The following is a 22,073-nucleotide window of genomic DNA, read 5'->3' on the forward strand; positions in this document are numbered from 1 at the left end:
AACTACTTTATTCAAAAATGATGCCATGAAAAAAAGGAATTTTTATTAGCTATAATTATTTAATTTAATATTAGACAAGACAATTGTTAAGTATGCAAAGTTTTACATAATTTGAAACTATGTAATTTCAAAAGACTAAGTTTAAAAAGAATCGGTTGAAAAGTTCCTGAGAAATAAAAACTTAAAATTAATTTTTAAAAACAATTCTATTACTCAGATACTGTTCAGTCAATCTTTGCATTTAATCATTTAAAATTACATGGTTTAAAATCCAGTAAAAACTTTACAACTTAACAAAATTTTCAATCATTCTTAAATAAACAAATAACAAAAATATTATTTCGAATGAAATTATCTTAGTAGAAACTAGTTTTTAAATGGTTTGAAAAATGTTTAGATTTTCTTAATTAGTTTCAATGATATGGTGAAATTTGCAAAAAAGGAAATTAACATTAAGGGGCTCAAATCTTTGACAGCTTTCTCAAATTAACTAATATGACCATTTTTTGCTGTCTAGGGCTAGCCCCTATATTTACTCAGGTCAATAAAATGTATATTTATTCAGAGAAAGAATATTTTAATGGATTATTTCATAATTTAAAATGTCCTCTGCACAAATCATTTAGCATATTTTTAGATCTATGAGTCATTAAGATGGTATTTAAATCCAACTTTAACAAGAAAAGTTATTCAGACTTTTCAATTTGCGTACTGTGCATGTCGTTTTTTTTTATTTAAGCATTCACTGTTTAAGTTTTATGTTACTTGTTCACCAGGAAGTGATTGATGATTAGTCAACCGTTTTTATGTTCCAAAATAAAATCAACTTGACATTAGTTGAGTGTATTTATTTATTCCGGACTTCAAACGATTTAAAAAAAGAAAATCTTAATTCATTAAAATATTAAGAAGTTGAAATTTTTTTAAAAATAAAATTAAGAAGGTTTGTTTTAGAATCAATCAAAATGCAATACAGGAAAAGAAAGATAGTTTCAATGTAGATGAAAAGTAACAAGAAATGTTTCTCATTTTTTTTTAAAATTTCAACTGTTTAGTAGCTGAATTTGTAATAAGTTTGACACATAAAAAATTATTCAAATTCAGCCATGCTAAAAGGCGCAGTCCTTTTGCATGCTTGTATTTAACTCACTTCCTCTGTTGAACGAGAAATCTGCTCAAACAGTTGCTAATTGTTACAATGTTTAAAAATATGGTTATTTCTGTGTGTGAACCTAAGCATTTTTTTTGTTCCATTTTATTTTTAAAAAAATTTCAACTTTTAGCGTGCATGATGTTTTATTACCAAACAACAACTACGAATGCAATAGTTTTCAATCAAATGTGTTATAAACATTTATTTCATGTTTCACCAGTTTTCATTCAAAACAAAAATTTCAAAAACATTTTGTTATGTTGAAATGAGTTTTATGTCTTCACATTAAATGCTTTGAATAATAAAATACACATTGAAAATAACATTAAATGCTTTGGTAATAAAACATAGCGTGTGCATGATGTTTTATTACCAAACAACAACTACAAACGCAATAGTTTTCAATCAAATGCGTCATAAACACTTACTTCATGTTTCACCAGTTTTCATGCAAAACAAAATTTTCAAAAACATTTTATGTTGAAATGAGTTTCATATCCTAACATTAAATGCTTTGAAATCAGTTACACAAACAAAACATATAATTTTTACATAAATTTAAACTAAGACATTATTTATTAATTATTTCAAAAAATACATATCGAAAATCATTTTTGTAAACATTAATTAATTAACACAGGATTTTCTTTATTAATTTATTATTTTTGAAAGGGTTCAAAAACTATTTTTAAAATTTTAACAACTATTTACTTCCTAAGCATAAAACTCCTCAATGTATTGCAAACTCTATGTTATGAAATCATGGTGAATTTTAATGAGTCTACTGTACAAGGGAGGAGCCTGAAATGTCACATATAGCAAAAAATCCTCAAGTTTTCGCAAAATGAGTAAGAAAAAATTACTTAGATGGATGACGTAAAAAAATTGATACTTTAAAAAAATAGAAATTTAGAATTATTTCACAGTGCCACAAAAAATCAATAATGCCTAATTTTTGACCCATCCTAAGCAGAAAAAAGGATTAATAATTTGAATCATTGATCACTCAATTACTTTATGTAGAAAAATGCAGTTCCGATGATAATCTGTAATTTTCTTTTCACTGTAGTAAAGTGATAATTTTGATAAGTAAGCAGATTTATGGGTAGTTAACTCTTAGAGGTTACTTTTCACAACCAACCTTAGGTAAAATATTTCTACACTAGATCCTAAAATTCTAACTTTGGAACAAGACTATGTTTAAAAGTTAATTTCACTCAAAAATAATTTTTTGCAACATTTAGCTTGTTCTTATAATGAAATAGAACATTATAGTCAAAACTTAATAGTAAAATCTATTTTTGATTTCTAAAAAACTTTGAATTACAGTTTCTCTGTAGTATGCTAATTGTCAAAGACAACTGTCATCCCTCAAAGATAAAACAGTTAAAGAATTATTAAATTTTAAAATTGCTTACAGAGACATAGTCAAACACTTTCTAGCCTACATGCTTATAGGTTGGACAATTCTAATTTAAAGATTTTATCATACCAGTCATGCGAGTCACTCCTGCTAAACATGCTGCAGCACCAACCATAGCATACAGTCCAGGTGTCATGCAACTTTGCCCCTCTGGACATGCTTTCTGAAATATCCTAAGGTGACTGTATGACCTATAATAAGTTAACTTTATATAAAATGATTGAATATATATTAAATGCAATCAGTAAATTCTTTAAAACATAACTGAAGACCAAATTGGCAAAGTTCTTATTGAAATCATAATTTATTATTAGAAAAGTGTTTTATATTATGTTTGTTTCTTGTTCATAGATTCAATTTTCAAATTTGTGCAAAGAGCATTTAAACTTTTATAGGGAAGAGATGAGTCTTAGTGGGAGGAATGCCTAGCATTTATTTGATTAACAACATAAAAAATACATCAATCCATGGCAATTTGTCAAATAACGACATGTATTTTAATTTTTGATTATCTTAGTATACTGTTCTCTATGATTCACAGTAGCTAAGTAGTTAAGGCACTGAGCTGTCAGGGTGTGAAACTGAGGTTCAGTGGCAGCTTGAAGCCTGGACTGGCTTTAAATCAATGGGTACCAGCTTGCCTGGAAAGTAAAAGCAGGTGGCACAATGTTAACTCCATTGCTACCATACCATTGGTCAATTAATCTCCACATCTCCTGGTCCAAGATGAGCTGTTACAGGAAGGCTTTTTTACTTTTTTAGGAAATTTTGTGCCATATCGCTAGATCACATAAACATCTGATACGTACAATATATATTAATTTGCATCTGTCAAAAATAATGTAAAGCATTAGCAGTTCACTTTTAGACAATTTTCGTGGCATCAGTACTAGATAAATCGTCTTTCAGTATAAATATTGCTGTCAATTGGACCAATTCTCATGCTTCTCTTGTACCATTGCCACTTGTACCACTTCTTCTTGTATAACAGCCAGTTCATGCATACAAGAAACTTCTGAACATTGTTCAGGAAATAATCTATAGACTGCTAACCAGGAAAAAATGCGCCTGATGCGGTTAAAATGTGATGCATTGAAAGGGTAATCAAATTCAATGCTGTGTGAGTAAGTAGCCAGAACAGAATTTTAATTTCTTCAGTTATGTCGTGCCACGAAGACCTTGAAACTCAGTTGTGAGCATTGCTTTCAATATTAGCTGTTGTTACAGTAAATATGTCTAGCTGTTATTAGGAAAATTTAATATTACTTGCTGTTCTGCTAAAATAAATGGTACTGATATTTTTTCCATCCAATTATCATTTATTTACGTATGTGATGTATCACAAACTACTAGGAAAATTGTTTTAAAAAATGCTTATTTTTAAAAATCTTTTACTTAATTTGATAGCAAGCAAATTGTTAAACATTATTCTAGAACACTAAGTAACATTTCACACTTTAATGGTAGCTAATTTTCAATTATTCCATGTTAATGCAATTTTAATCATAATTTTAATGATTAAACACATAAGAACTTCTAAGATTTCTAAAGTCATTAAATCTTGGGCATCTTCACAAGACCAACACTGAATCATTTTAAACTTTATTATTACCTTAGAATAAATTTTATCAACCACAAACCTCAGAATCAATTTTATCAACGACAAACCTCAAAATAAACTTATCGACCACAAACCTCAGAATCAATTTTATCAACGACAAACCTCAAAATAAATTTATCAATCACAAACCTCAGAATCAATTTTATCAACCATTAACCTCAGAATCAATATTATCAACTATAAAAACACAAGTTAAATATAAGTACTTATCATAGCATACAAATATTTACTTAATGTAGTTTAATTTTTTGGAATGCATAAACTTTAAATTTACAAGTTTAAATTTATTGTTATTCAAATTAAAAATTTTGCAATTTTAGCTTCCATCATTTATACAACATTAAAATAACCAGTTAATCTCTGGTAATAATTTCAAAGTTTTAAAAAGTTTATTAAATTTAAGTAAGTTTCACTACACTATAAGAAATTATCTTTACTTAAAACACAGCTTAACACCAATAATAGCCAATTTTAATATGTTTTAAATATTTTTTAGGCTTTCATTCATGTCCACAACTCATCCAGGAACAGGTACCCCAACTCAGCAAAGAAATTGATATGTTTAACAACACTACTGCTCATTTTGATGCCCAAAACAAAAAATAGCCATTCTGAAAGCCAGAAACAAAGTTCATAATAAAGAAAAAATTTTAACTTCAGTTTATTTCATTTAGACTGCCGAGGAACAGAATCTTAAACATAAACATTTTTTACATTGATATTTTTTATGTAACAAGTGTATAGTAGACCATGTTAAGATGTGATGACATCATGAATAAACAAATCACAACAATGTCAATCTACTCTTAATTTTAATTGTCAATGTCAATTTCCACTTATTTAAACTAAATTAAATTTACTCAGCAAATTCTTACTGGAAAATAAAATATAAATCATTCAATCTATTCTTTAGTTTTATTTACATCTGTATTCTTTTCAACCCTACTACGATTGCTTTATTCTTTATTAACTGTGTTTGTTAACTAGTAAGTGAAGATAACTGATATTGAATGATGATGGGTATTCAATAAATTCTTTCAGTTCAATAGCAGTTTTTAGTTGCATGCCTTTAGGCTTTTTCCTGTTTCATTCTTTTTTAGCTTTAACTCTTTAATTTCACCAAGAAGTGTAATCCACACCTTTAACCTTGTGCCACTTCTTTATGGGTTGCAAACTAAAAATAGTTATGTACATGCTACATATTATCTAAAAGGGGAAATAAAGTAAATTCTAAATATTGCAAGAAAAAGCATGACTTCATTCTATTTTTTAAAACATATTCTCTCCAAAAGCTAGATTTCATAAAACAGCAAAAGAGATTTTATTAATGTATGATTTAAACATATTTTGAGATAGCAACGCAGATTTAAAAAGCGGCTGATTTTATAAACCAATGATTTTATTAGTAGAGAACACTGTATTAAGATACTAAGAAAACTTTTCATCTACCAACCTTTATGAATGAGTTTATGTTTTTAATTTTCTCAAAATTTAAATTTAATATAGCATAAATAACTAAAATCCTTTTGGATAATTAAAAAAATTAATGAAAGAAATACTGGTAAAGAAATTTTTAACTAATTAAAAAATAAAAAGATCTCCATAAAAATTAAGGAATTTGAAAAAATATCTGATTAATGTTAATGTAAAAAAACTCACTTCATTCTTTAGAAATGCATAATACTAATTTAAAATCTCAAGTAAAATTGGAAAACTTCTAAAAAATTTAAATTAAACAAAACTTTTTTGATATATTGTTAAACCATATAATTGACATAAAAATTAACTTTTTGAGGAACATAATTTCTGAAATAGAGTTTATTTTTGTTAAAGGAAACATTTAATACAAACACTTACATTGCGATTTCTTCCATTCCAATCCCAACCATTCTTCCCATTATGGCCCCCATTGCCATGCTTGGAATAAACAAACCAGCAGGAACCTATGAAAATATTATGCATTCAGATAGGAAGAAAACGTTTTATCTTAACCTTTCCAACCTACAATATTTATTAAAATCTATGACCTAGTAATCTTCTACATCAGTGTTCCCCAACCCCCGGTCCATGGTACAAATGGTACCGGGCCGCCCATTTCATTGAAACTGAATTTAAATTCCTAGGTTTATAAACCAAATTATTTGTGTTCCATTAAAATTTCATTTATTTAAAAGAAGGGGCCCCCGAAGGTAGTGATGTAAATTTTTTAATATTTTAAAAAGTAAAAAGAAAACCACCATAGCTATTTTCTCTTTCAATTAGTTTCGAAAAAAAAATCAATCATCATAACTGTAAATATCATAAATACATAGAACATAGATACATAGAAAATTACATAGGAACTAATGAAGAACTTTGTCTTCTCTCTCGATTGATTTAACAATCAAGTAAGTTAAAATGTTAATTCACTTTATATTTATTTTTTGGTGTAACTGTATTTTATTTTGAAGGCATGTTTAAATACAATTAAATTAAAATTAATGAATCAAAATAATCTAAAATACAAACAATCAACGCCTCCCCCAAGCGGGCCGGGGTGAAATTATCAAACGTTGACAGGTCCGCGGTGATAAAAAGGTTGAGGAACACTGTTCTATACTATGACAATCAGACATTTTTAATCGATAAACAAACACAGTAAGACAAAATTTTCTTATTATTTGCAATTATATCATATTTTAGGTAATTACTATTGTTTTGAACAAAGAAAGCCAAAATTAATGAAAAAAAAATTTTTTTTCTTATGGATATGTCAAGAGAAGTCACAGCACAAGATAAGCATTTTATTAGTTAAATATGATACCAATTGTCATTAATTTTTGTTGAATGTATTTATAACGATTAAAAGAATTTAAATTATCTGTTATCCAAACTATCAGAAAATACCTTCGTAAACTTATGCAACACAGATGTGATGCCCTGTGGCAGAATCGCAGTGACACGGCGATATTGTCGCAGAATGTTACAGAGTTATTGCAGAAAGAATTTTCCTTTAGAAAGAAAAAATTTTGGCTTTCTTTTCTGCAAAAATTTTCATATTTTTTTTCTCTAGAATTATATTTAAAAGATCCCTTTTTTCTGCATCGGATTGGAAATAAATGTGCACAATTTTTCGATTCTTATTTGAGAAGAATGAGAAAAAAAAGAATATTGAAGCAAAAAAAAATTTTTTTTGCAGAAATGCTTGAAATATTTTTTTTCCTCCACAATTATATTCAATAGATGTCGTTTTCATGCATCAGAAGGAAAGAAATGCTCGTGATGTTTCTTAATTCTTATTTGGGAAAAATAAAAAAAATTTGCTTTTCTTTTCTTTCACGGATTTTATGATTTTTTATTTTTCTCTATGTGATGATCACTTACGAAATATGAAAAAAGAAATAATTAGTGTGGTTTCCTCTTACAAAATAGGAGAATATTGCCTATGATATTAGAATAAAAAAATATTACATAATCATTTAAAAAAATACATACAATTTTATTATATCCAAATAGGCTTTTTCTGTAAATATAACGTTTCTAATTTAAAAATTTTATTAATAACATGTATACTAATAGTATCTTGAAGATTTTACGAGGTTCAAATCCTTACATAAATTTATAGTATTTAAGAATTAAAATATTAAATTATAAAAATTTTTTTAAAAGAATACCATTTTAAGAACAAGAAACAAAATTTTATTTCATGAATTTCAAACTATTTTTTTAGAATGAAATATAACTGGTAGCTCCTGGAAAGAATGCCTTTAGCTTTATTAATCTTAGAATTCTTTCATTTTCAATTTCTTTCTCTGATTCTGTTGCATTTGATTCTACATTTTTTAAAATTGTTATTAAGCCATGTGATTTAAGAACTAATTTGCCTTTTTTTAAATCATTTTTCCTCACATCCAAAAAGAAAAAAAAAAGGGAGAATGTATGTACCCAAAGATGAAAATGGTTTTTACACATATATAAGGGAAAAAAAACATGTTTTTTTTATAATTAATTCAACTGTATGATCAGATTACAAAAAGTTTTAAAAAGACAGTTGAAAAGTTTATGAGCATTGAGTGTAATAAAAAGACTGACTTGCACATGATGATGGAAAAATAAAATAATTATATTCCATGAATAAGAATATTGCTATAAGAATAATAAGAATATTGCTTCTTATTAATGATGTTTTTAGTTAAAAGGCATTATATTCCATGTTTCTAATTCTTCTTGCAATGGCTTTTTAATAATGGGAAATATTTTTCTCCCAGTAATTGTAGTAACATAGAAAACAGAATTTTGAGATCTAATAATAAAAACTGGTAATTAATTACGAGTTGAAAATTAAAATGATTTTTCTATTCCTTTCTTTTTGCTTTGCCCCACTTTCCAGTTTCAGCCTTTTATCGTTATTATTTTTTAAGAGTCAATGCTGAGAAACTTTTTTTATTATTAAAATGATGTTTTGGCATTCAACTATCAGGAATTTTCCAATTCTCACAAATTCCAGAGAGTTGAACTTTTACAATGTTTTCTTTTGTTAAAAATCAATTTTCTCTATTATGTTCTCAAGCCTTTGAATATAAGTGGTTAATATAGCAACTATCTGCGATTAATTGGTCAATTAGTAGGTTTGTTTAATTACTCATAAGCTGTGACATCATCCCATTCCAGCTGTTTATATAGACCGGCGTGATTTAATCAAAATGAAAAAACCTAAAACAGAAGTTTTCAATTCTGTAAAAGATGTTTTATTGAAAACAAAATCTTTTCTTCTATAAAATTTCTGAATTCTGAAAAATACAAAAAAATCCCAAGTCTGAATATAAATGTATTATGTTAGCTACTAGCGTCTTCTTCTTTCTTACCTGTTTGTCACTGCTCTCAGTAACATTGTTTTAACCTAATGACTTGTTGTTTTCTGTTCAAGTTTGTTGCTTTTAAATATTATTTTGACGTATATGTTATTTTCCATGAATACTTGCCTTTTTTTCTTGAAGACCACTTCATGATTCAGACTGCCTGCCAGAAATTAAATACATCATATATCGCATTGTAATATATTGCACTATGATATAACACATCTTTGAAACTCATAATGACTACTGTGTTGCCTGGCTCAGGGAAAAAAATGGAGTTGTCACAAATATGTAACCCTAGTAGCGAAAGGGTTAGAAAAAATTTAATATATAAAAAAATTAAATACATAAAATAAATCATTTATATGCTTAAAAAATAAAAAAACAAAATATCATGTATTCTAAGAGATAAAAAAGTTGATAAAAATTTTATAAAAAATATATTCAAAAATACCTTGATTCCAAACGTGAAGATTGTAATGATAAGTTTGGAGATAAGAGCCAATGATAATTTGGTTAAACTTTCATACACCCCACTGTTTGCTTCAGCCATTTCAACAGGACTGTTGACTTTTGTGAAATTCCGATTATAATCACTATAAAAAAATTCAAAACTAGCAAAAACATTTCCATACGAAGCTAAGCTATAGAAAAAATATACAATACCACTTTCGAAAATGCTTGTATGAACCTTGATTTCTCTAGTAATATTTTTTAGAACTAACAAAATTTGCTGCTGATTTTGAAAAAGGAAATGATGCCCTGGTGATTATTTACTATGATACATAGGATGAATAGAATCATAAGGATATTTTTTATATATATAGCAATTACAATATAACCTCTAAGCATTCTGAATATCTGTAGAGTTAATAAATAAAAAATAAATAATAGAGTTCATAAATAATGTAAAATAGAGTTTTTGTACAATTAAAATTAAGACTATAAAAGAAAACAATGCATTTCAAACTACTTTTCTCAATCAAAAATGTTGCTGATGAACAAAAACCCACATAAATTTTGAGTAACTAACACAATCTCATAATATTCTTCAGGAAATGAAATCTGTTAAAATCTGAATGTATTGATATTTTACTTGTTGGATCTACGCAAGTCTTACTAACATGACAATGGTATAATGTGAAATTTACCCAACAAAGGAAACTCAATTGTATGACCATTATAGTTGCTAGGCAGAAGCAGGTAGGACAACTTTAAATGTATAGAGAGATAAGGATTCAAATCTGTTCTAATACAAGGGTACTTTCAAGACTACATATTTTACAACAGACAGTTATTTATCATGATTTAAATTAACGCAAATAATTTGTTCTTCAGACAGCTAAAGTACGAAATAGATAAGTCAATACACTTAAAAAACATTTAAAACTATTCTATAAGTATAAAGAAACCTTTATTTTGCTACAGTGAAAGCAGACTTTTTAAAATCTGAAAACAAATATTGCATTATATTTAAATACTGTGGCCACACTTTTAATGCTACACGTGATAGATAAATTATTAACATGAGTGTTATCTAAATTATTTTTCACTACAATAAAGCATTTATGAAAAAGCAGTATGTTTTTCTTACCAAAGAGGAGAAACATTAGCTACACCACATTGACTAAATAACAGCCTTATAAGGTCGCTTGAATTCATTCTTGTATAAATGTTTGGGAAATTTATCACAGAACTAATCAGTGTTATGACTAAGACCTGAAATTATTCACACAAAAAATATTAAAAAAACATTTTTCTTTAATAATGAAATTACTAAGTTGAACATTATGCAAACAAAAAAGATAAGGAAATTAAAATATTATAGAGTAATAAAGGATAGGAATGCTCAAAGAAAAGAATTATAAGATTACATTATTAAGTTTGACACAAAACATCTGCTTCAAATCTGTATGAACATTTGATGAAGTTATTAAACTAACATTTGTATTAATTAGCATTGTTTTATGGTAAATATTCTTTATTTCAAAGAAACAGTTTTAGTGTCTAGTCTTATAGGAATGTGCATGGAATTTTTTTTGATTCTGTGGAAGTTTTTAATAAGTTGTATTCCACTCTTAAAAATTTTTGTAAAAATCGTGCTGTAGCACAAAAACAAAAACTTCTGTGAGGTGAGAAAACAGAAAAAATATAAGAGCTCAGACAAAATGATTGAAATTTTGCCTTTCTGCAAAATTTGGTAAAATTCCTAGGAAAAGCAAAATGAACCAAATATATATATGTAACTTCTGCTACAAATGGTTTCATTCTTTAGGGCTGCCAACTACTATGCTTTTTGCAAAATATTTTATAGAGTGGTAGACTATTAGACCTAAAGCTTTCAGAATAGAGGTTAATTTTGCTAATATTTTAAAAGGCTCATCACAAGAGAACAAGAGCAAAGTGGCTTTTGATATGAACTTTTCATTATAACATAAACTTTGCTACCACTAGAAGAAACTTTCCCACAAATCATAGAAAATTGACAGCCCTGATTCTTACATACAGTAACAATGCTGTGCACTGCTTTTTTTGTGATTTACCACAATTGGCAGTATTAACTTCAGCGTAAATCTAAGTTAATCTTATTTCTGAAATCCGATATAGAGTCAATTAGCAATTGATACTATTAATGTGACCTTTGTTTATTTAACCCATGCAATTTTGAGTGGAGATCTTTGACCCATCCTCGGAGAGGCCTATAACCTCATTTTCACAGAATTATCATCCTGAGCGACAATTTCAGATACCAGAACAACACTACTTTTATTTCTTACTCACTATATCTCTAACTAATTAACATTTTTATGCAACCACAAAGATTTACCCAATCATTTCATGGTAGTGTTGTATGACTGTTCTGCTCGTTATTGTAAAGCATTGAATCCTCATCTAACGGGCAATCCATAAGATTAAACACTTCACATTATAGATAAAATCCGTCAGTGTTCAGTGAATATACCAGTATATACTCAAGTACACAATCTCTTAACAGAACATGGATAGTAAGCTGCATCTGAAACTAGCTCTTTTAAATCTTTTCAAGGTGGACAGCCCATATTTTTAAAAATAACATTTTGTTTGTCATTTTTTAACCACCAGTTATACATAAATGTGCTTTTGATAAACAAAATTATGGAATAAATATTACAAAATTTTTGCAAAATGTGGAAAGTGTAACACTAACATTTCTGAAGAGCTTTTGACTAATCTTTATTGCATTTTGTAAGTAACAACTATCCTTTTTCAAGAGCTTAATGGGGCCTTACAGGTAGTTATTGTCTCAATCTTTGTAACACACACAATTTATCGAGAATAGAATGTGAAACCATTCATCAATAAGTTATTCATAGAATTTCCAACATAATTCAAATATAATTGTTTTATTAAAATTTGAGATATCATGTTATTAATATTGAATTCTGATTCAAGGGAATGAAGATAATTGAAGAATGAAGATAATACAAATTTGAGGTTAATTCTCAAATTTGTAGTGAGAAACTTTTAGATCTCAAAAAAATGATGAAATTATAGTTTAAACGTTTTATAAATTAAAAATGCCTCTGGAAGATCTGATGAATATCTGAATTATATAATACACATTTTGTGTGGCTTTTTATATTTTAATCAATATGATTTCATTAAGTTTAAAAAAGGATTAAGATAAATTTGTATGTTTAATTATGTATTGTATAATCATTTTATTAATTTGCTATTAATAATTTAAAGGATAATATTTCCCAATTAACACATCCCTAGTAGAACAATTTTTTCTGCTCCAAAGATGACCAATTTACTCAAGTTTCACTACAAATATAGGAGTTGTTATTAACAAACCACTATTTTTCCTGACCCCTTTTTGAATTGAAATCAGTTATAAGTAAACTTTAAATACTTAAGCAGAAAAAAATAAATTATTTTGAAATAGAAAATTACTTGATGATTTACATCAAGAAGGCATAAAGTTTCAAGCAAAACATAGCATTACAGTAAGTGGTAAATAAATTGTATAGTTTATAAAAGTAAATATGCAAGGAATACTTTATTTCAATTAAGTATACAGTTTATGAAAAAATAAGTGTTTAAATTAACAATATACTTCGGAAATAGGATATTGCCCAAGCTTGGATTCCTTACGATATTTGCACCACCTTATGTTGCCTTTAATAAAAATAGAGCCAACAATCCCCTAAAAAATATGAATCACATAAGAAAACAATTTACAATTTAATATACTCATAAATATCATTGAAAAACAAAAAGATAATTATTCAGCAATAATCTTTGGAATAATTTATAAAATTCTAATTCTAAGGTCGAATTTTCTAATAGAATTTCGAAATTCTAAATTTCTCATGCTAAATAACTGAAACAGATAAAAAATTAAGCTGTATTAGCCAATTAACAATTTTTACTGTTCCTTCTGCATATTTTATAGTTCCAATATCTAATAGCAAAGCATTTTTTTCCAAATTTCAACTTGAATTGAATTAATATATATATTTATTTCTTGCACTAGTTTTAATTATATTCTGTTCCTAACCCTTCCCCAAAAGAATCAAATTGAGATACATTCTGCTTAAGTTCGAAATAGATTCAATAGATATTTGTAACTTAAGCATATATCAATTTGGAATTTAATTTAACAGATAACACACTTGATGCTTTTAGATGGCAATTTTAATAAAGAAGGTTCATTTTTTTAATTTCAACATTTAAGTTTTGTTTTAAGTGTCAGTTTTTTTTTAAAAAAAAAATCAGACAAATAAGGCAAGTTTGGATACTTCATATTTTTGATTTTGTTGTAATTTTTAGCATATGATCTTTATGTAAAACTATTAAATGCGTTTTTCTTGTAAAAAAAAATTTAATTCTTGGCAAATCAAAACTAAAGATCATTTGGCACTTTGAAGAAAACACATCAATTTACATATGGCAATATTTTGAAAGCCCTGATTTTATTTTATGTTTTACTACAATATTAGATATTTACAATATTAGGACAATATTACTTAAAATATTAGAACATAAATACTTATGGTTAATTCTTTGGCACAACGGTCAAAAGTCATTGAATATTCTAAGTATAGCAAAAACCAAATTAATACACAGATCAATGTTAACTTATTGAACTTTTACATAAAGTGGCTCTAAACTTTGAGGCCTGTTCATAAGTAGTTCAGTATGGAAATAATTAGGGAAAAGCTGTAAATTGACTTAATGTTGTGGTTTAGGCCAAACTGGACATATGATGTTTGCCTCCAACTGAGGAGAGCTAAGTTGCCATCTTGTATTAACAGAGGGGGGGGGGGGAGAATTTAAAGACGTGAAACTTACACTTCAGTTATTAAACCCGAGATATTGTTTCCAATATATTTTTTAACACTGAATCAAATGAAATCCTACCCAAATCAATAGGACTATAAATTCAAAATTATAAAAGTGGTTATGCATAAAAAGTACGTTTATGTACTTACATCTATTTACAAGTCCGATATTGCGGTATAGACAAGAGAGACATTGTTTTTCATGTATTTTTCTTTCTTTTTTTTGTATTTTACTGCATTATTATTATTATCATCATTATAATTATTTAAATTTAACTTTCTGTTTAATTTACGTAGTCATTTAAAACATGTCCTTGCTCTAATCTTTAATTGTTTTCTCCAGTCCTCAGCATATATATCATCAATGATTTTAATCATTCATGTTTCCTATTATTTATATTTCTACAGGTTGAATTTAAAGATAATGTTTTTATGCATTTTTTGAAAAGCTACTACAGTACAGAACCCGTTATCCGGAAATCAGAAAACCGGAAAACCAAAAAACCGGTTTTCCCGCCATTTAAAAAAAAAAATTTTTTTCCCCATAAGATTTTAGGATTTTTCTTTCTTTTTTGAAAGATGTTTACCTTACCATCATTTTGAATACAGTAATCATTAGTGTATTACTTCATCGTTTTTTCTTCTTTTTAAGTTTATTTCCAAATATTGTTCTTTTTTAGTTGGGTTTAACAGTAAAAAAAAACGGCTTTTTGTAGCGATTCAGAAAACCGGAAAAATCAGTTATCCGGATTAGCGATGGTCCCGATCGTTCCGGATAATCGGTCCCCTACTGTATTTTGTTACAGATTTCAAACTTAAAAATACTACGTCATATAGAGTTTTAAACATGATATACCATGAGAATTCACTACATTTGCTTGACTAAATTAATATAGCAAGCAATTTTCCTTGTTTTCTGTATTACAATTATTTGCATGGTCTACAAGCTTATTTACACAGAGCAGTTATGAAGCTTATTGCAACAAACATGATATAATAAAAATGCATTTTAAGAAAAACACCACAATGCTACAGAAGAAAATAAGTTTAATGTATATAGTTAAACGTCACAAGTTAACACATGTATTAAACTTATTTTGTTCTGTAACTATTTATAAAAGTTTAAAAGTTAAATAAATTACAAAAACTTCATAAATTAACACATAAAAGATAGAAATCAATAATTACTCCAAGAACACCCAATAGAACAAATGGCACAAGCTCAAAGAAAATCCAAGGTCTAGTTTTCTCCACATAGAACATAACCAAGTGATCATTTCCAAAAGGATTAATAGATCTTAATACAAAAGCTGCAACCAGAGCACAAAAGAAAGATCGCCATAGTGTTTTTAAAGGAAAGTAATAACTGACCTAAATAAGAAATAACACACAATTAAACACTTAATAAAAAAGATTTTAGTGAAAGAAGACTTTAAGTAGCATTTTTGAGGAAAACATATTTTTCTAATTGAAATATAAAGCATTAATTTATTTTGCCCAAGTCTCTAAACTACTCAGTTTTCAGAAGATATTGGTATGTAGTGACATTTTTATTGAGTTATTTTAGAATTGGTTCTAAAATATAATCAATGACAACTTAGTAATTTTTTCTTTAAGTAGCACATTAAAATACCAAGAGTGTGAATGCAAAGATGTTTACCGTTTAAAAGAATCCAAAGCAAGATAAGGTGAAATTTGTACTATATATGAATACAAAACTACATAAATCAACTCATTTTTATGCCTTCGTTTGTGCCTGATTCACATTGTTTCACTTAATTAAGTTTAACGAAGTGTTACTATGCGAGTGTGATATATATATATATTAGAAATTAGAAGCTAGCTGACAAAAAAATAAGACATGGCATAATTTCTATTTCCTCATACGTTCTGAAATTTATTTATTATTTTTATTTTTTTAAATTTCATTTTACGAATTTAAGTAATATTCCTAAAATGCCTTTTAAGCACACACGGTAACAAATTAGTATTGAATTTTGTACCAAAAGTTCATTTATTATTTTTTTTTTAAATTGTGCCGGCATTTATATAAGTAGACATTTAACATAAATTAAGTGGGTGCTTCAGCGTAAAAGACAAAATAGTACATGAAAATTGGATCATTATATTCAAAATAATTCAAGGTGTTCTTTTTGCTCAATGTATATTTTAAAATTCATATTTTTTCATTCAAAAGGAAAATAAACAAAGTTATATGTCTGGAACAATTACAAAAATCATTGAAATTTCTCCGTTGAAAACAATCTGGCTTAATTATAATAGCCTAAAATTGTGTATGTTATATCTTCACAAATACAAAAAACATGGAAATTTGAGGAAATAACAAAATAGTCACACAAAAATTTTACTGAAAATCATTCAAGAATAAATTACTTAACTCAAAATCGACTTAAAAAAACACAATATAATGTTTTTCTTCCAATTTGGTATGTACTTTAATAACATTTCAGAAATAGAAAATCCTAATGGGAAAGCATAATGCATATACTCAACTGTGTTCTAATTATACCGTACAGATATACCTACAGTTGGGTATATAAACTCAAAGTAAATTTTTTTGAAGAATGAGATTTGGGAGAATTTCGATTATGTCTAAAAAGCACTGTTTAACAAAAAAACTCATTTTGTTCAGGGAGTTCTGATTATTAAACAATCAGCTCACCAAGTAACTGCTGAGTAAGGAAAATGAATTGACAGTAGACTGTTAAATTAATATTTTGATCTTTTAGTAATCTATGAACAGCAATTGTAAAATTATTGGACAATGAATAGTTTAAGAGAGAATTCATACTAAATTTTTCTTTTTTTACAGTTCTGGCTTGTGTAACTTTTAATTTGTGAAAACTTCATGAACATTCTATGAAATCATGATCTGGGGTGGGGGGTACACATAGTTATCTTTAAACTTTTTATACCATAATTATAAAAATTAGTTTTACCAATACTTTTGCATTTTTAACTGAGCAACCTTAAGTTATTCTTCTGTTACAAAACATTTTTTTCATATTGTTTATTACATATGAAACTCTCTTTTGATTCAAAAGGTGTTTCCATGCAGATATGATGGATTAGAAACAAAATCAAGTGCAATAAACATGTGTAACAATTTTAAGCCTTACTTTTTATTGCAAGGAATCATTCATAAAAAAATTAAACAAAATTGAAAAATTTGCAGGAGAAGGGTAGCTCAATGAAGAAACTATTAGTAATCCTTTACAATTCCAACATTATTATTTAATTAGTTTTCTTCCTGAAAGTTTTATCTGGTACAGATTTAGAAACCATGCACTTGTGTAAAGATGTAATAAAAGCAGGATTGCTAAGGTTTTGGATGCATTTGGTTTTTAGTGTTCAGTCTAAAACTGTCTTTACAACTTTGCAAAACCATTCTGTCCATAGCAAGGTTATGTATAAGTTTCATTGTCGAATAAGTATTTCAAAATGTTGCAATAAATTGTAATAATTTATAATTAAATTATTTATTAAATGTCGATCTGTGTCCTTAAATTAAATAATAAAAACAATGGTAACAAAAGTAGTAGGCCTTAACCTTCCTTCAAAACTGGACATTGTAGTGAACTTTTTGTGAAAAATTTTAAGTGGTTAAGAAATTTATAAAAATTACAAAAGATTAAAAAAAATTTAAAATGCTACTAATTATCAAATGGGGATCTTGCCTATGAAATATATTCAAAAAAATAAGAGACAGTTTGCCTTTTTAATCTACAAAGATATTTTTGAGAACTTTGAATAGGAAGTTTTATAGATATCATTTAAGTTTAGACAATATATCAGTTTATATAATGATGCCATATTACAGGGATAGTTTCAGATACTTTTTGACGGTAAATTACACAGGTTTAGTTCAAAGCTTATTTAGGAAGTTTAAAACTGCAACCCTGCATAAAGCCATGAATGATAAAAAAAACCTACATACTTCTTCAAGACTAAATAGTACACCTCCAATAGGAGCCCCAAATGCTACAGAAACACCAGCAGCTGATGCAGCTGATAAAATCTATCAGAAAAAAAGGAAAGTATTTAGTTTAAAATTTGGTTTTCGTATGTTAAAGAAATCAAAACTATATCTGTGGCAAACCTAACTTCAAACCATTGTGTTTAGTATGCAATGGTTTAACACTGTAATATAGTTTGCAGTAATATTATTTATAATCTTATAAGAAGAGAAGTCATCAAACATAAATAGATTAAATTGGTAAGAAAAGTAGCAATCACGAAGAATTAAATCAGAAAACATGAAAATTCATTAAACTTATATTATTATTTTTTCTAAAATGGATGCTAGAAAAAAGAAAAGAAAAACCAGCTTAGCATACTTATAAGTATATATTACTTCTGGACACTTTTGATGTAAACTTTGGTCATCATTTCTACATTTTTCTTTTTAGATGAGTCCACATTTCTATCATTCCATTCATTAAAGGTACAGCATAGATATATATATACACAGTAGAGCGCTGATTATCCGAACTCTTATCATCGAACGTCCAATTACCCGAACCATGTCAGATTTTTTTTTTTAAAGTTTAGAATACTTTTTAACTTATCGAAAAATTTTCTAAATTTAGAAGAATTAATAATATCCACAACATCTGAATACCATGTTTAATTTACAACCATATTTAGCAGCTTTCCTATAGTAGCCATACAAACATATATTGTTATACAGTTAAACCTACATACCCTTTAGCCCTCTTCAACTGAAAATTATCTTCCAAAAATGCGAACTTTATTTTGACAGTCTACAATGTGTGGAATGCAGAGGAAAATAAAGAAAAATGTGCTAAAATCAGTAATTGACAAAAAATTATATAAAGCTGAAATATAATTTTAAAAAAATTCAAACTGAAAAAAAAAGTTTAAAAAAAATAAATAAAAAATATTTAAAAATTGAAAAAAAAAAATTTTTAAACATGCCAGAATAGTACAGTACCAGAATAGTACAGTTTTAGATAGTACAGTATGGGACCCCTAATTCGGCAGGATCCCAAATTCGGCACTTAATCCGACCTTTTTTTTTTTTTTTTTTAAGAAATTTTTAATTTTTGGTGATAAGAGGAAAAAAATCAGACATATTCTCTTTTGATTTCGAATTTTACTCTCTTGAAGTAAGTAACCATATTTTATCTTTTAAAAATAAAAAAAAAGCATGAAAAAAAAATTGTCAAACAAAACATCTGTTCCTAATGCAGTTTAAAATGATGTGAAATTGACACTTAATCCGACCTTTTTTTTTTTTCTTTTTTTAAAGAAATTTTTAATTTTTAGTGATAAGAGAAAAAAAATCAGACATATTCTCTTTTGATTTCGAATTTTACTCTTTTGAAGTAAGTAACCATATTTTATCTTTTAAAAATAAAAAAAGCATGAAAAAAAAAATTTCCAATGAAACATCTGTTCCTAATGCAGTTTAAAATAAAGTGAAATTGAAAAGTAAAAACACCAGCAAACACCATCATTTCCAATGAACAAAATAAAGAAATGCAAGTTGGGAAAAACTGATCAATCAATTTTGACAGCTGTGCAAGTGCTTCACTGGTTTGTCCCTGCAATTCCCTCTCCTGTTTGACCATAAATTGGCCACCCCTGTTGACATTGAAACTACCATGTGGTGCATAAAATGAATTCTATCCCTTCTGCTACTTTTTTATTTGATTTACTTATCTTTTTATTAGTTATTAGCTGTTATTTATTTTTTTTTTTGTTAATTGTTAACTTCTTTTTTATCACTATTAGTTGTTCGCTTGCTTTTTGTAGTTATTCATTGTTAGTTTCTTAGCATAAATTGTTACTTTTTTTTTTGTAGTTCCTTGTTAGCTTTTTTTTTTGTGAGGTGCGCGTCTTTTGTTAAAACAAAATGTTACGTAAATGAAAAATCAAGAACAATGATTTGTTTCTTTCATTTTTGAAAAATTATTTTGATTAATATTCTGGTTTAAGAGGTTTGCTTAATATTTTAAAACGACAAAGGGGTTTTGGTATATGTCTAGTTTTTGTATGCTTAATTAAGTATTTTCTTTTTAGGTTAAATTTATTTCAATGCTAAGTACTATACATAAATATTTCATGGCACATGGCTCGTCGCAGGCCCAAACAAGGAGCACTGAAGTGAATCTTGACTTAGGGATTACTTCGGACAAAAAGTTACTAAGTCAAATTTTATGTTTAAATAAATTAAAAAATATAAAAAAATTTAAGAAGTTTAAAAATAAAAAATTTAAAACTTATCCTTTAGCTGATAATTTGCAGATTGACAGCCATTCCAATGTATTTTTTTGTAGATGTTTTAATATTATTCATTTAATTCAGTGCAATTGCTGTAATTTGTGTTATGTTGGTCAAACAGGTCTTGAATTTCATAAGCGGATTAATTCCCACAGATCTGCTATAAAAAATTTTAATAATAGTAATTGTTCTACTGATTATGAAATTTTGCATTTTCAATTTCATGATTTTGATAATGTTACTCTTTTTATTTTAGATTTTATGGAAAATTTAGATAATAGACTTGATTTAGAAAACATTTACATTAGTAGTCTTAAAACTCTTTTTCCATATGAATTAAATAGTAAATTTAAAGTTTTTAATTTTCCTAGTGTTTTTGATTCAAAGTATAGGAATAAAAAAGGTAGTGGAAAAGGTAATGATAAAGTTATTGATTTTGATGATTTTTCAAATAATTGTAACTTACCTGTTAATTTGAATAATATTTTTAATATTAGAAAATATATTTTTGGTTCTAAAATTAAATTTGATACTGAACTTTTTAAATTTATTGTTTTGGATTTGATTAAATCAAAACTTGGTGTTAGTAAAACTTATTTGCTCTTTAATAAGGATTCTAATGTTAAAAGGGTTTTTTGTACAATTAATTTTCATTATTAAAAATTTGAAATTGCTAAGTTGCCACAGGTTATACATGGTCTTTCTGAATTTTTTCCTTTAAAGCAAATTAAGGTTTCAGCTGCTTATAAATATTCTTCTACGCTTAGAAAAAAGGTATAATTTTTTAAGTCGAAATTTAAATTGTATTTCTAAATTTGATTGTTATTGTAATGATAAGGATTTTTCTCAGTATATTGATAATGATTATGGACATATTATTACGGGAAATTTGGAGATTGCTGGTGATCAAGATTTAATTAATATTTTAAGTAAAGGTTCAAAATTTAGGACAAGATTTAAAATGAAAAATGAAGATTTTATTTTATCCATTAAAAAGGATCTTGATTTTTTTATAGCAAAAATTTCCAGAAAATGTCATTGGCCCGTTAAGGGTTTTTCAGATTGGAAAGCTAAAATTATTGAAGTAGTTAAATTTAATTTATTTAATACCAGTTTTAATTCATACCCTTAGTGGTACTATTATTGATTATGATTTGTCTAGAAATACAGTAGAGAACCATTTATCTGGTATCCAGATAACGGGGAAACCAGAAAACCGGGCAAAAATTTTGCTCGGTTTTCCCACCATTTTAAACTAGAATGATTATGAAAAAAAGCGGAAATTGAACTCATCCTTGAAGTTGAGTAGAGGAAAATGTAAGGAAGGGGAGAATTTTTTCCCCCGCTTACCCAGAGAAACATCATTTCCTCCCTGACCCTGAAGGCAGGGAGGGGAGGAATGTTTTATTTTCTCCATTAGGCTGTCAATCAAGCTCAAGAGTGTGGT

At 27.1% G+C, this 22,073-nt stretch overlaps 1 protein-coding gene across 2 annotated transcripts in view; it reads right to left on the reverse strand.

The window, feature by feature from the left end:
* Positions 1 to 22,073, reverse strand: part of ClC-c (chloride channel protein 3) — an 88,951-nt gene that overhangs the window by 20,424 nt on the left and 46,454 nt on the right. For both annotated transcript variants that reach the window (XM_021144637.4, XM_021144638.4), the window contains 7 exons: positions 18,318 to 18,398; positions 15,548 to 15,730; positions 13,132 to 13,221; positions 10,627 to 10,751; positions 9,487 to 9,628; positions 6,055 to 6,140; positions 2,646 to 2,767 (listed from right to left, as the gene is read on the reverse strand). In XM_021144637.4, coding sequence (XP_021000296.1) covers positions 2,646 to 2,767; positions 6,055 to 6,140; positions 9,487 to 9,628; positions 10,627 to 10,751; positions 13,132 to 13,221; positions 15,548 to 15,730; positions 18,318 to 18,398 — 829 coding nt within the window. The remainder of the gene's footprint in view (positions 1 to 2,645; positions 2,768 to 6,054; positions 6,141 to 9,486; positions 9,629 to 10,626; positions 10,752 to 13,131; positions 13,222 to 15,547; positions 15,731 to 18,317; positions 18,399 to 22,073) is intronic.

Source organism: Parasteatoda tepidariorum, chromosome 11, assembly GCF_982258835.1.
Source record: "Parasteatoda tepidariorum strain Cologne lab strain chromosome 11, Ptep-v5.0, whole genome shotgun sequence".
Taxonomy (NCBI): Eukaryota; Metazoa; Arthropoda; class Arachnida; order Araneae; family Theridiidae; genus Parasteatoda; species Parasteatoda tepidariorum.